The 15,265-nt window shown below is 61.9% G+C and overlaps 1 protein-coding gene across 1 annotated transcript; it reads right to left on the bottom strand.

The window, feature by feature from the left end:
- Nucleotides 1-3,544: 3,544 nt before the first annotated feature.
- On the bottom strand, nt 3,545-15,060 carry LOC110594926 (ETS domain-containing protein Elk-3-like). The gene is made up of 3 exons (XM_021709187.1): nt 14,996-15,060; nt 9,501-9,623; nt 3,545-4,299 (listed from the first exon to the last, which is right to left on the bottom strand). The coding sequence occupies exons 1-3, from the start codon at nt 15,056-15,058 to the stop codon at nt 4,201-4,203; spliced, it is 285 nt and encodes a 94-aa protein (XP_021564862.1). The 5' UTR covers nt 15,059-15,060; the 3' UTR covers nt 3,545-4,200.
- Nucleotides 15,061-15,265: the final 205 nt, after the last annotated feature.

The following is a 15,265-nucleotide window of genomic DNA, read 5'->3' as shown; positions in this document are numbered from 1 at the left end:
CCGCCGGGCCTCGCGCTGCCGTCTGAGGACGGCGAGCTGCAGCCCCGGGTCCCAGGCGGCCGGCGCGCTCCCCGACCGCAAAGCCGCCTCTGCGCGTTCCACGCCCTGGCCCCCTGCCCTGCTGCTCTTCCTTGCTGGGGGTCTCGGCTTCTAGACTTGTGTCTTCCAGAAAGCCCGCTGGCTCCCCCAGCCTGGACCCTGCTTCCCCAGCAGCAGCCTTCCCTGTGCTGCGACGTGGACTCACTCCCCTCCCCTCGCTCAGCCGGAAGCTCTGGGTGGGCGTAAGTCCTGCCCGCCTCTGGACCCCCATGCCTGGGAAGCAGTCGTGTTTGTTGGCAGACTGGGGCACGTGTGCCTGAAGAAATCTCGAGTTGTAAGTCATCGTTGTCAGCAGTGTCATACGTGAACGTACACACACACACACACACACACACACACACACACAATTTTCTTATTTTGAGTTAGGGACTCCATCGCCCAGGCTGGTGTACTGTGGCGTGATCGCGATCCGGTCGTGGCTCATGGCAGCCTTGACCTCCTGGACTCGGGCAGTCATTCCCCCTCAGCATCCTAAGTAACTGGGACTACAGGTGTGCTCCAGCACACCTGGCTATGCTGCCCAGGCTGGTCTTGAACTCCGGGGCTCAAGCCGTCCTCCCACCTCAGCCTCCCAAAGTGCCGAGGTGACAGGCACGTACTACCGTGCCTAGCCAGCTATGTCATCGTAACTTGAATGTGTTCATTCTCACTGAACGACCCAAAGGTAAATGGGAAAATCCACAGTGGGTGAGAGGAACTTTTTCTTCCTAGCAGGCTAAAAGCCCTAACTCTAGAGACTTGGGAACTAGCCGGTCCTTAAGCTGTTCTCGCACGCACACTCACGCCACCGGGGACTGGGACTGGGACGGCATCAATACCGGGGCAGTCTAGGCTGGGCGGCTTCTCGGTGACTGAAATCTGCTCTCGGAGAGAACGGTGATGCAGCCACCATGCGTGTCGTGGGGCTCACACGTGCCAGGCTGTCTGTGTGAAGGCCGGGATGGCAGGTCACAGCCTTTAAGTCCTGGAGGTAAAGATCACGGTCTCGGGATCACCGTGCTGTCTGACCTGGGCTCACCCCGCGACCTCAGCCAGCACCACTCGGGGCCTCGATCTCTTCCTCTGCCAGATGGCCTGGAACGGCCCCTCCCTGTGGGGCTGCCGAGGAGACGGGATGAAGTCGCCGGAGGACCGTGGGCGGGACAGTGCCTGGCCGTGAGGGGGTCTGGGAATGGCTGCAGTCATCCGCGAGGTCACACCATCCCCCGAGGAGAGGACGCCCAGCTCCTCAGGCGCCTGAGCACGTGCCCCCTGCAGGCCAGGGGTGCCTGGTCGCGGAAGGCGTGAGGAGGCGCCCGGGCACTTACGCCGCAAGGCCTTTCCCCAAACTGATCCAGCTGAAGGTTTATGCGTAAACAGGGCCAGACGAGCATTTTACCTTTCTGGGAACAGGCAGCCCTTACTTCTGAAGGGGCACCCGGACACAGTGGACTTGAAACGTCCCTTCCAGACGTGACGCCCTGTGCGGCTGTGGCACAGAGTGTGTGTTCGGGGCCTCCGTCAACGCACCGTCCTCCTGCCGCCTCCCCTGCATACACCAGGCCCCGCGGCAATCCGGGATGGAGACTGTGGGGCCGGCCCTGAGTGAGGCGGGAGGACGGCCTTTCCCGCCCTGCCTGTGGTTCCGATGAGCACAAGGGCTGAAAGGACGCGGGCACCTTAGCTGTCCCCTCCCCGTCAATGCGGAGCTGTTGACCGAAGAGCCGGGTCGCCTTTCAGACCCTTCCCTACCCAGGTCAGCTTCTGCCATGGCGTTTATTTTGTGACTCGTACTTAAAGCAAGTGTTGGCATGTGGCAGCCTTAAGGGTCGATGGGCGGACTCATCGCTGGGCTTGCATGCACGTGGCAGCGCACACTTTGGGTTGTCCTGCCTGGATGGACGGAAGCCATCCCACTCGCCTCCAAACACCTTTATCACAGAGTTTTTACTGAGCAAAACATAACTAAAAATCATACACACGGAAAGGAACTCAGACCTGCAGCCTGGGAAAGGCGGGCACAGAGACCAGCGCTCAGCCGCACAGCGCGCAAGTCTCCAGCCGCGGCAGCCCAACACGGAGCCTGCAGGCACGCAAGGACGAGGGTCATCTGATGCTCTCTGAAGCCTGTTTACGGACCAGTACTTCTCTCAACACACCCGCGGGGACAGCACTGTAAAGGCTCCACCCCGCACCTCTGGGAGTTCCAGTGAGTCTCGACCCATCAGAAGTTCTGACAACTGGATCTAGGTATAAGTCAGTCGCGGTTGGAAGAAGGAGAACAAAAGCCAGCGTTCTAGTCGCGTGAATGCTCCCGTCCGCAATGGCGGTAGAGACGGTACTCAAAATCCCATTTTTGGCCAGGATGTTTGCACATGTGCTTCCTTGAGTTTCTCTGAGAATCTTGAATGTGGATGCGTTCTGACAACACGATGTTGGATGCTCTGTGTTTTTACTAGCACATAGTTTTGCTCCCGGAGCGAGCGTGGGGAGAATGGAGCCCACGAGCCCCATCATGGCCAGCTGTGGCAGCTCCTGTGGTTGGTGGCCCTCACGCCCTAGGCGCTGGTGGTCACATCGGGTCCTGTTGCTCCCTGCAGCCCTGGAGGGTGACCGGTCCCATCACTCCCCGTGTCTCGGAGGTGCTGCTAAGCCCTAGAGGGGTGACGGTGTCTGCCGTGGACTCAGAGCCCCTGCCTGGCTTCGGAGTCAGGCACGCTCGCGTGCGGCTGCCACATGCAGGCCTCCCCTCCCGGGTGCACAGCCCCAGAGGCTGCCTTCAGGGAAGCCTCGGGTGTGCATGCGTCCAGCAGCATGCTGGGTGTCCTCAAATGTAGAAACTGGCTTTCACAGACCTCGTGTTTTACCCTTGCTTGTCGTTCCTGCCACTTAATGCCTATTTTGGATCAACTGTTTAGTCACATCTCCAACTGGCTTTTCTCCTTGCAGTTAAGGGCCATAACGAACCGGACCTGGAATTTGGAGCTGGGCGCGCCCCGGTGCTGTCGCACCCAGGCGTGGTCCCTGACGGGCCTGCAGCAAGGCTCCCCAGCGCGCCGTTTCCTTCCTTTTCGCCGCCAGCGAGGGACACGGAGAGCGTGCCCCACTGCACGATGCCCCCGTCGCATGCTCTGCATCCCAGCACACGCGGCGAGTGCCCATCCGCACGAGCCTCCGGGTGTCGGGAGCCACTCCTCACGCCGGGCGTCGCTGCCGCCTGCGAGCTCTTCCAGGCATCCGGCTTCCGGATGTTCAGAAAGTGCCAGGGCCTGAGCGCTTGACGCCCGCGAACGCCGAGGTCTCGCGCCGGGCGTCCTGCGGAAAGTTGGGAGCCGAGGGCCGAGGGCAGGAGCCTGCAGCCTGTCCAGCCTGGGCGTCGCTGGGGAGAGTCCCCACGAACCCATAAGCGGACGGCGGGGAGGCCAGTCTCAAAGAGCTCGCTTTTTAAGAAACGCACTTTAGAGGATTTGGCTTGGTGAATGTTTATTGTCTAAATATGGCTGAGTTTATTCTTATAAAAACATTACTTGGACATTACGTTTACTGAGTTTCGGTTTAAAAGTGGCTCTAAGGCAATCCGTATACAACCGAAAGCAGGAAAGCAAAGTGACGGGAGTGCGCGCTCACGCCGCCCGCTTGCAAAAAACAGGGACATTCTACTACAGAGCTGTGGGACACGAAGTCCCATCTTCCATTTCTCTTAACACTAAACAATATAGAAGTCATTTACGTAGAACTAAATGCAGAGGAAGGCACAGCTGGTTATAGTAAAGCACAGTTAGCGTAAGCGGGATCAAGGAGAAACGCTTCACATCCTTATTAGTGATACTGAAAACCATTAAAAAAAAACTCCACTGTCAACAGTGTTCAACACTTAAGAGCTAAGAGGATATAAAAACAAAAACATTAAAAATTCACTTAATGCAAAACAGAGTTCCATATATACTTGAATATATAAAAAAAACCCCAGTTTTAAAATGCTGGCATAAGTCTAGAATATCTGTGTTATGAAAAGTGCAAACCACATGAACAGGGCTTCGCGTGTCCTCCGTGACACAGGGCACCTCGCCCGTGGGGACAGGTGTGTTCCGTCAGTTAGTCCGTGATCGTGGCCAGACGTCATCAGGACTTCGGAGAGCTCGAGGAAAGCAGGACGGGGGAGGCCGCTCTGTCCAGGCCTGGGATGGGCGCCGGCATGTGCCCGTTGAGCAGCGTGGGGAACTGGGGAGAGAGGGAGAGTCGTTCGTCCAGCCCTGCGGGAGCTCAGGCGTCCCACCCCCAGGCCGACCAGCGGCCGTCCTGGCACCCGCCCTGGCACCGGCTGCTGGTCCGCCGTCCGGAACACCGGGAGGATGGCAGGCTGAGCTCACGCGGCGCACGCGCTGGCTGGGACCCCGCGCATCACCCTGTGCGCGGAGGCCCCTGGAGGAACTCGCTTCACGGGTCGCCGAAGCATGTTCTGGTACCAGCGTTGAACGTCGCGAGCTACTCAGAATGCTGATTTGCTTTAAATGTTAAGAAAACATTTTGAAAACCACACACCCCTCGCATAAATACTGTTGTTTCGGGGATTTGCCGTCTGAGTTCAGGAGGGTTACAGAGACGATTCCCACAGCAACTTAGAAACGAAGAGTGCTTTTTACCTTAAGAGACTCAGAAGCAAAACGCCATCTTTATTTTGGAGCTGAGAAAGTCGTCTTTCTAGTTAAAAGGATGAATAATATCAGACTTTACTTAGAGCTCACCCACATGTGACAGGCTTAAAGAATGAAATTAGTTTCTGCGTGGCGGTCAACTCAGTTGATAGAGGTGTGCACATTGACAAGTTTCCGGTCTGAAGCAAACGGCCAGCTTTAATCCCAGCTGAACAAGAAGAGCACAAGGCCGCCTTGTGACCCGTGCCGGCTCACCGATAGAATTTTCATCGTCTGGGATCAGGGTCAGCTGAAGCCGTCTTCCAGCTTCATTCCTGTCCGGTCCTGGTCAGGTAAATGCTAAGCTTCAGCACGAAACGTCACATTGCAGAGCCGGGTGCCTGTTGGAAATACACGAGATGCTGGTGGAACAAAGTGAGTGTGTTTCCGTGGTGTTCAAGAACCTTCAGTAGCTTGTGTCTTGTGCCTTGGTTGATCAAGGCTTGTCACTTGGTCTGTCCGGGAGCTGGAACATCAGTCTTGTGAGCCCTGTTTTTCAGACGAGAAATCCAGGTTGATGAGTCGCTGGCTGAAGCTCACGGCTCATGGCGTCGCAGCCGGGCGCTGGGGCCTCGTCCCCAACCCAGGGCTGGAAGAGGAGCCGGAGCCAGCGTGGCATTTCCGTTCTTCCCGCCGACTGGCGTGTTCTGGGTTTTGTCCACCTTGTTAACGGTTCCAGCGGAATCGGCTCCGTCCCGCGGGTCTCTGCTTTTGATCCCGCCCTCTGCTCCACTTCTGTGCGCTGGTGGCCACGGGGTCGGACCAGGCCTTCCTGCACTGCCTCCAGCCTGCTGTGGCCCTTTCCCTCGAGCGGCCGCACCCCCAGACTGTCCCACATCTCTGCCGCGGCGCCACGCTGGACTCCGGCCCGCCCGTGTCCCCCGGAGCTGCTCCGCACGCTCTGAGTAGGGCGTGAGGGCAGGGACATGCCGGCATGGCCCAGGGCGGCCGGCCGAGCACGTCCCAGCCTCGCTTCTCTTTGAAACCGAACAGCAGCACCAGATGAGAAGCCAGGAAGCGCCTCGGGGGTGGGGACGGCTGGGACGCCGTCTCCACGTGGGCTCTCATCTCCCAGTCCTCCCGCCTGCCTGCTCCTGGCCCAGCCCACGTCTGCCCTCGGCCTCGCCGTCGCAGTGTCCACCCCATGTCCTGTGTGGCCACGCGAGGCTCCAGGGACTCTCCCCTCAGCGCCCTCCCCCCGCCCCTCCTCTGTTCCGCCCTCCGGTGTCACGGGGACTCTTCCGAAACAGAGGTCTGCCCCACCCACCTCCAGCTGACGAAGCCTCAGCAACACTAGCAGGCCAGAACCCCTCCTGGGTACGCCGTTTGCGGCCCCCAGTGGCCCGTGCCTTCCTGAGCAGACTCAGGCCCTGATCGTGTGGGTCCGCCGGCCTGAGCCGTGCTCTGCTGCCTGGAAACCCTGTCCCTTCCCAGCCCGGGCTCCGCTTCCTCCCGGCACCAGACCCAGCCCCAGCTGGCAAGGGCAGCTCCGTTCGCAGGATCCTGGCACGTGGTTTCCCATCTGTCACCACACACGGTCCGTCCCCACGGTCCTGGACGCAGAGCACGGCAAATATTTGCTGGGCTGGGTTTGTGGAACTCAATCACAGGACATGTTCTTAATTGGAAGCTGGATCCGCTCTGCCTTGTTTCAAGATGTGTCCCTACTGGGTACAGTCCGCGGGCTCAGAATCTTCTTCAGAAGCTGTGGTGCAGCAGAGTCGGCCATGGCCCAGCCACACAGCTCCCACGTCACCTGTGAGCCACGGGCCCGTGTTTAGTTCCGCGCAGCTGCTGGCCCGTCTGTCCTCCACTGCGGTTCCTCGGCAGCGAGGCGCACCTCCCCGGGAAGGCTGGTGTCTTCTCCCCGGCCCGGGCTCTGCAGGATGGCCTCAGCGCCCTGGTGATGGCCCTGGCAATCTTGCGGGCAGGGCTCAGATGCGAGTCCCTCCAGCTCTGGCTCCGACCTGCCTCCCTCCTGGTGAGGAACTTGCCCACATCGCTTCAAGTTTAGAGGCCAACTCTGTTTTTAGCTTCCTCCAACACATGTATGTGAAAGGGGCTTCTTGTTACTCTGAAAGCAGGTTGTTGGCTGGGCGCGGTGGCTCAAGCCTGTAATCCCAGCACTTTGGGAGGCTGAGGCAAGGGGAGGCCTGAGCTCACGGGTTCAAGACCCATCTGGGCAACTTGGCAAGACCTCATCTCTACAATAAATCAAAAAATTAGCCGGGCATGGTAGCACACACCTGTAGGTCCGGCTACTTGGAAGGCTGAGGCAGAAGGATCGCCGGAGCCCAGCAGGTCAGTGCTGGGGTGGCCGTGAGCGTGCCACTGCACTCCACTCCAGCCTGGGCAGCAAAGTGAGACTCCAACTCAAAAAGTAAGTTATTTTCACTGGTTTAAAAGGGACACTGGCAAGGCGCAGTGGCTCACACCTGCAATCCAAGCTCTTTAGGAGGCCAAGGTGGGAGGATCATTTGAGCACAGGAGTTTGAGACCAGCCTGGGCAACATGATGAGACCCCGTCTTTAAATAAAAATAAATAATAATTTTTTTTAGGACAAAAGAGTAAAAGGGACACTGCTGACAGTAATCTGAATTTCGGGAATCTCTGTGTGATTTCTCTTTTGTTGTTTCCCATTTCTGAAACAGCTTTCACTTCTGAGCACACTCAGCCGCTCTCTCCCAGGACAAGCAGTCCTGTCTCCAAGGTAAAGGTGTTTCTTCCATCAGCGAGCAGAGGACCATGCCTGCCTGTCGCCAGGTTGTGTCCTGCGGGGCTCCCGGGAGAGCAGGTCCACGTGCTGGAGCTGAGCAGGAACTCCCTTGCTTGCCTCTGGGCACCGAGCTTCTGCAGAACTGCAGGGGTGAGTCGAGCGGGCGGCTGCCGGACGCCCCCCTGGGTGCCGAGCCAGAAGCCTCACGAGGAACAGGAGAGAAGTCGGGGAGGGTCCAGCCCAGACCTGCTGGCCTGGAGCCCGGGCGGGCCCTGCGTCTTCAGCACACCCTGCGGGGACCATGCCTGGCCTGGACTGGCCGGGCCACACTTGCACTGAGGAGAGGGTGTATGTGTGTCCCAGCCTGGGATCCTGGTAGAGCGCAGCCACCGTGGGCATGATGACCTGGATTACGTCGGAAGTGCTGAGCCGGTGAAGGCCTCGAAGGTGAGGATCCCCAGCTGGGGGCAGAGTTCCCAGGCAGGAGGGGCGCGACAGGCCTCCGCCACGTGGCAGCCCCTGCCCTGCGGTGTTCCCAGGTCACCGCCTCAATCCTAGAACACTCTGTCCTGCTCCCAAGCCGTCTGGACATGAGGGTTTTACCCCCCATGCAGGGCGTGCCTTCTCTGTGGAAATTCTCCCCAACACATTTGTGCTGCTGAAAGCCAGCAGACAGGGCTATTTCTAGCTTTTGTTTTCCAGCCCAAGTTGACATGGTTGAAAGCCACGGGGTGGCTGTGTGTGACCACAGCTCGGCTCTTGTTATGGAAACAGGGCCAGGGGTGGTGGGTGAGTCCAGGATAAGCCACCTCCTGACACCCAGCCCCATGGGAAGCCAGAGGCAGGACGGCGCGAGAGCCATGTGTGCGGCTCCTCCCACGAGGCACCACACCAGCGGGCAGAGGGTCCTTGGCAGACATCACTCTGAGCCAGGCGCCCGGTGCGGCGAGCCCTGACCCTTCTGGCTGTCTCTGCTTTCCCGTGGACAGGCAGCAGCCCAGCACACCCGATAGCCGCGACGCTGGACCCACAGGTGGCCTGGCTTTGGGGTGCTCGGGGCCACATGGAGGGGCTGCGCGGGCCGAGATGGGCAGAAGGGGAGGGCCAAGGCGCTGGCCTACGTCCCAGCTCGCACCTGTCTCTGGGCTCGCCTCCCCCCCATCGCCCTGACCGGCGAGGCGTCTCTTGGGGCTCGGGCGGGATGCAGTCTGGTGTGTGTGAGCGGGGCCCCAGGGGATGGAGCCACACCTGCCGTGCTTTTAGCCGCTGCCCGGTGCCCCTTTCTCACTGCAGAGCCAGGAGCACGTGGCTCTGGCCCGGAGGGTGATGCTGGCAGCTCCGCCCTGGTGTGGGGACACTCCACCACCCCTGTTCATCACTTTACTTCGAGTTGCCACATTTACCAACCGTGTTACTATTTTAAAATCCGGCTGGGCACGGTGGAGCACACCTGTAATCCCAGCACTTTGGGGGACTGAGAAGGGAAGATCTCTTGAGCCCAGGAATTCAATACCAGCCTGGGCAACATAGTGAGAACTTGTCTCTACAAAAAACTAAAACACTTAAAAAATAAAAATTTTTATGAGGCTGGGCACGGTGGCTGTTGCATATAATCCCAGCACTCTGGGAGGCCAAGGCAGGAGGATGACTTGAGGCAACAGCCTGGGCAACATAGCAAGACCCCACTGCTACAAAAAATTTAAAAGTTTTGAAAATAACTTTTTTTAAAATAAGTAAACAGAAATAGTGTCTTTTGTGAGATTTTACCAACAATAAAGCCTCAAAAAAGAGGCCTGATTGTTAAAGTTTTGCCTCTTCATCAATGACCTGTTCCCACAGTCAGATGAAAATAAGCACACTCTTCAGGAGTGAGCTGTTCTGTGTGGATTCCTGGCGTGAGTCCACCTCCAAGGGCCACAGCCCACAGCCCGGGACATTCCCACCAAGCCCACGGCAGGCCGCCCTGCACCCGCGGCAGCACGGAGGTGAGACGCCCCAGCTGTGCGCTCACCTGGAACAGCGTGTTGGGCCCCTGCATCCTGGCGGGGCTCAGCGGGGCCACGGGGCTCAGGCTGCTCCAGAAGTGGATGCCGGACAGCAGGGGGCTCGGGGTCAGGAGCAGGCCACCGGGCGTCTGGGGAGAAAGCAGACAGGCTCGGCTGCAACCCAAGCCAGCCGCCTGCCGGGTGGCGTGCCGGGTATCGGCACAGGCAGGGGATGCGGACCCTGGCCCCCGGTGTCACTCACAGTGTGAACCGCTCAGAGGACGGCAGCCTCGACCGGCACCTGCCTTGGACGTCCTGGCAGAACCAGGTGTGCAGCCTGCGTGGCCTTTCCCGCCCGGGCCAGGTTCCACGCACAGGCAGCGCAAAGGCCTAGGCCGGGTCTACTGCTCCCCTGGCCCCAGCAGACACCCATGTCACACACACACAAACACAAACACACACACACACACACACACACGCCACTTCTCACCCACAGCCCACTGTCATCGAGGCTCCGCTCTGAGCCGGGCTGCCCAATCCCACCCAGCCATGGCTGGACTTGGAGGGCACTTTCCTGGCTGCCAGTGTGTGTGGCCACAGATCAGGGCTGCTACGGCTCGGGACTCATAGCCAGCTGGGTGGGCCATGGCTCTCGTGGGGGGCAGCTCCTGGTCCTGTGTGGGCTTGCCCTGGTGGGGAGGGCCTGGCAGTTCTGGTGGAGCCAGTCGGGCCTGTGCCAGCTGCAGCCCAGGCAGCCCCGCCGATGCCCACGTGTCACCCCAGCACCGCCCCAGGTCACACGGGCCGAGGAGCCCCGGGCCAGGCCTGACGGAGAGGCCCGCTCTGCTCAGCAGAAAGGAGACGCCTGGATCCCCCGGGGCTGCCAAGGGGGGCATGCCTGCGTGCTGACCACATCAGCCACATACCCTGCATCCAGGCACCTCTAAGGCACCAGGACCAGCCCCAGCCGGGAAGCAGCCTCCAGCCCTGGGCCAAGGCAGGCTCAAAGCATCCCCAGCCCACAGGCCCTGCCAGGTTCCAGTCTCAGAGTCTCTGCCACCCGCCGTGTAGCCCCAGCCACGTGCCTGATCTCCTGAGGCCTCAGTTTCCCTATCAGAAAATGAGAGATCAGAAGTGCCTGCATCCTGGGGCTGTGGGAGCGTGGGCTGAGGCTCAAGCTCACGTGTGCCCACTGAGGGCTCGTGTAGGAGACTGCGCCGAGACCACACCAGGGACAGAGGATGCGCGGGCTCAGGTGCCAGAGTGAACCCGTCGTGTTGCCACGAATGAGTGAATGAGTCCGTGACGAGCATGTGTGACTCGCTTACTGTGTAGATGGGTCCCATGTCCTAAGACACTCGGTGTGTGGGTACTGGGAACACAACAGCCACATCCACGTCCACCAGCCGGGGTCTGGGGGCCTCCAGATACCCACAGGGAGGCCCCACATCCCTGAGGAGATGGGGTCTGACCCCCAAGGCCTTGGCCTCCTTCTCCAGATACCCACAGGGAGGCCCTCGGAGCCTTGAGGAGACGGGTCTAGCCGTCCTCCGAGCCATGAGGGGTGGGAGTTCCCAGTCCCGGAATCTAACCGCCTGCCCCGCCTGGCCTGGAGGTGTTAGCACGCTTGCCTCCCAGGGACCCAGGACGCGTGTGGGGACAGGGCCTCCGTGCCTCCTGTGCTTCCCATGCTGAGCCTTCCAGAAGCGTGTGAGACCAGCGTCTAAGGTTCGCCCTGCCTCCCCTCCCCCAGGACCCGGCCCCAGAGCCAGAGCTGTTGGCTGCGTCTCGGGGGAGGCCTCCGCGGAGCCCGCCTGGGTCCCCTCAGGCAGGATGGGCCTCCCTGCCTCAGCCCGCGACCCTTTGGGCCAGGCGGAGGACACCGGGGCGAGGCGCCTCCTTCCTTCCCCAGCGAGGGCTTGTCCTGACACGCGTGGCCAGGGTGCCCGGGCCAAGGCCACCGCAGGGCCGCCTCCGGCCTCCCGCTCGTGGTTCTCCCGCCCCATGGAGGCCACCCTGCGGGGCCCAGCCACTGCCCAGCTGCAGCCACCCCGGGCCTCCTGCCCGACAGCTCCTCGGCCGCCTTCCTGCCTCCTTGGCCGTCGAGCACCCCCGCCCCAGGGGCCTCCCCGATCTTCCACTGGGCACTTCGCTCTTCCTGCATCACAAGGCCCTGAGCCCACATCCTCCGCGACCTCCACAGGTCCTGGCTCCCACCGCGGCCCGCGCAGGGGGAGAGGGAGGGCTGCCCCACCACGGGGCCCACAGCGGCTGCAGCCTTGGCCTGGGCACCCACAGGTGGCCGCACCCACTCTGCCCCACAGGAGTAGCGGGTGGAGTGCCGTGGGCCGGCGGGGTGCGACGGGGCAAGGAGTGCCAGGGAGTCCCTTCCTTCGGGGGACAGCCGGACCCTGATGTGCACCACAGGGGCCTGTTCCTTGGCTCGGCGGCCACGGGCTCCACGCACTGTGGCCACGGGAGTGGAGGAAGGGGTTCAGCACCACCAGCTCAGCAGCAGGCCCCACCCGGACGCCAGCCAGGGCCCGCTGGGAAGCTCTGGGGCCCCACAGAGCACGGCACTGGCTGAAGCCGTGGCTTCGGGGCCCGAGACGCGTTGACTGAGGCTGTGGCTTCAGTAGCCAAGAGGCGCTGACCGAGGCCATGGCTCCAGTCAGCCGAGACGTGCTGACTGAAGCCATGACTTCAGTGACTGAGACGTGCTGACCGAGGCTGTGGTTCACTGGCCGAGACGCACTGACCAAGGCCGTGGTTTCAGTGGATGAAATGCGCTGACCAAGGCTGTGGCTTCAGTGGCCAAGACACGCTGACCAAGGTCAAGGCTTCAGTGGCTAAGACGTGCTGACCAAGGCTGAGGCTCACTGGCCGAGATGCACTGACCAGGGCTGTGGCTTCAGTGGCTGAGATGCGCTGACCAAGGCTGTGGCTTCAGTGGCCAAGACACACTGACCAAGGCCGAGGTTCACTGGCCGAGATGCACTGACCAAGGCTGTGGTTTCAGTGGCCAAGATGCACTGACCAAGGTCAAGGCTTTAGTGGCTGAGACACACTGACCAAGGCTGAGGTTCACTGGCTGAGATGCACCACCCAAGGCTGTGGCTTCAGTGGCCGAGACGCACTGACCAAGGCCATGGTTTCAGTGGATGAAATGCGCTGACCAAGGCTGTGGCTTCAGTGGCCAAGACACGCTGACCAAGGTCAAGGCTTCAGTGGCTGAGATGCGCTGACCAAGGCCGAGGTTCACTGTCCAAGATGCACTGACCGAGGCTGTGGCTTCAGTGGCCAAGACACACTGACCAAGGCCGAGGCTTCAGTGGCTGAACGCGCTGACCGAGGCTGTGGCTTCAGTGGCCGAGACACACTGAGGCCGTGGCTCCCGTGGCCAAGAGGCACAGCTCCAGTTGCCGTGACTGCCACGCTACACAGGCGTGAGCAGCAGCGATGGAGAACAGGGCTGAGAGCACAGGTCAGAGGTTCCAGGGGCCCCCGGGCCGCCAGGGGCCTGGTGGGGGCGGGGCTGGGGAGGCGGGAGGCGATGACACCTCGGTTGCTCCCGTCCTGGGAGCTGGCACCCTTAGCCCTGCTCCTTTGCAACGGGCCCGTGTGACCCAGGACCAGGCTTGCGGTCACCAGTCCTCGTCCCCACCAGGCTCCTGTGTGTTTTTCCGCTTCCCGTGGCCGTGGGTGCGAGCGTCTCGGGGGCATGACCTCTGATGGCTACAGACTCAAGACCAAGAGTGGCCTCAGCACGTCGCCCCCGTGGACATGCGTCCTGGCTTCTGACGCAGACGGCGGCCGTGGTGGTGGACCAGCGGGTGCGGACAGCGGGTCCTGAACCTCACGGTCTGGCTCAGGACTCCAAGGCCGGATCTGGGCCCCAAGCACGGGCCCTCGGAGACTCTGCGGGCTGGGCTCTGGCTCACCCCAGCAGAGCTGGCGTCATGGCCCAGGGCGCCCCGCAGCTTTGGGCCTCCCAGGGTACGGAGCCATGTTTACATGACTCTGTTGCCTGTTAAGCGAGCCACCACGATACGTCTAAAGAACAGCGTGCACACCTTCATTTAAAAAGACGGCGTTGCTGACGGTCACCTGAGCCTTCCGTGAATCGTCATCTTGCCGGTGGGAGCTCCTACTCGATGCTGGTGGTGCTGAGGGCTGGGTCTTCAAACAAGGCAACCACGAAGTTGGCGCACGATGGAGCCTTCCTTCACAAAAGTTCTCTCTGTCGCATGTGATGCTGTTGAGCATTTTACTCACAGGAGATCTTTCAAAACTGGAGTCTATCATCCACTGGGAAACGGTGGTGAGACAGCACCAGTGGGCGCCCCAAATCCAGAAATCCCAAGTCCAAAGTGCCGGTAAACCTGGCGCTTTCTGAGCGCTGACCTGGGGCTCGAGAGACTGGCCACTGAGGGTGCAGGCTTCCGGCCTTCGGCGGGAGGCCCCCCGCCATCTCACCACAGATGCCCCCAAGCTGAGGAACCGGGAACACTCCCGGGCCCAGCCTGCCTCCAACGTGGCGCTCAGCCTGTGCCACGCCACTGGGCTGTGGGGACGAACCAGGCCACGTGTGCAGCGTGTCTAGGATGCCGGCACACGTGCCTTGAGGGGCCTGTCCCACGTGTCTGGGGCACCCGGCCCGCGTGCGCAGAGTCCTCGGCCACACGTGGAAGGACTCCTGGCCCTCGTGATGCCCGCACACCGACGCTGCGGCCACGAATGGGGAGGACAAGGACGAGGGCGCGGGATGGGGTGGGGAGGCGTGGAGGGAGCCGCCCTCCAGGGCACCCGCCTGTGCCGCCAGCTCCTGGCGATGGCGTCAGAGGGCTTGTGGCCACCTCTCGTCCCCGTCGTCACAACCCGCCCCACGGGCACGGGCCTGGCTCGGGGGCAGCAGCCCGGCTCCCTCAAGGACACAGGCGTCCAGGAGCCAGGTCAGGGGCGCGACCCCCCACCCGGGGCTCTGGCCTCTGCGGACGGCGCGGCCTCCCCGGGGCCTGGGGCTCCTGCCACCCTCCTTGGCTCTCTTGAGCCGTGAGCACATCCGACGGCCCGACCGGGAGCCGCTTCCCCAGGCCATGGAGACCCTCCCGCCACGCCTGCCCTGCCCTCCCCATGGCCCGGGCCTCCTGGAGGACACTGCCTCCAGGGACGCGTCTCTGGGGGCCGCAGTCCTTGTCATGGACCCCCAGCCAAGCCCCACTCCACGTGACATGCAGCAGCTGTGTCCGCCGGTGTCACGCACAGAGCCAGTCGCCTCTCCCGGGGTCACCGCCAGAAGTCATGGAGCCCAGGGCCTCCCCAGAAGTCCCGGTGGAGACAGCTCTGACGCCGAGGTGGTCCACCTTGGGTCACACCGACCCCGGGGCGGGATGGCAGCCCCTTCCCACGCGCACGGGGGGCGGCGGATGGTGACGGGTCTGCGGCCACAGGGCTGTCTTGGGGACAGAAGGGACCGCCGCGGCCCCCTCCCCGCGGGGGCGCCAGTGGCGGAGGCACTCACCTGTGCAGTGAAGAAGGCCGGCGTGAGCGAGCCCGACGGCAGGGCCGGGCTGCTGAGGGCCATGGAGCCCAGGTCGGAGCCGGACAGCACCAGCGGGGACGCCGCGATGTCCAGGCCTTTGGGCCTTTTGGCCTTGGGGGGCAGCGACGGGGGCCGGGTCTTGGAGCCCGACGACAGGTTCAGGGGCTCCAGGGCCTCCGAGTCACGGCCGGCCTCCAGGGGGAGGCCTCTGTGTTCGGCGGGGAGGGGTGAGCCGGGCGACAGGGACGG

The sequence above is a fragment of the Carlito syrichta genome, unplaced genomic scaffold (genome assembly GCF_000164805.1).
Source record: "Carlito syrichta isolate Samal-C Ts95f unplaced genomic scaffold, Tarsius_syrichta-2.0.1 Scaffold169095, whole genome shotgun sequence".
NCBI lineage: Eukaryota > Metazoa > Chordata > Mammalia > Primates > Tarsiidae > Carlito > Carlito syrichta.
Note: the sequence above shows the minus strand (reverse complement) of the source record. Positions and strands in the feature narration are given on the sequence as shown.

Coding starts and splice junctions, on each gene's coding strand:
- LOC110594926 (XM_021709187.1), bottom strand. CDS start 15,058: ATGGCCCTCAGCAGCCCGGCCCTGCCGTCGGGCTCGCTCACGCCGGCC. Junction 9,624..14,995: donor CGGCCTTCTTCACTGCACAG/GTGAGTGCCTCC, acceptor CTTTCTCCCCAG/ACGCCCGGTGGCCTGCTCCT. Junction 4,300..9,500: donor GGCCCAACACGCTGTTCCAG/GTGAGCGCACAG, acceptor CTCTCTCCCCAG/TTCCCCACGCTGCTCAACGG.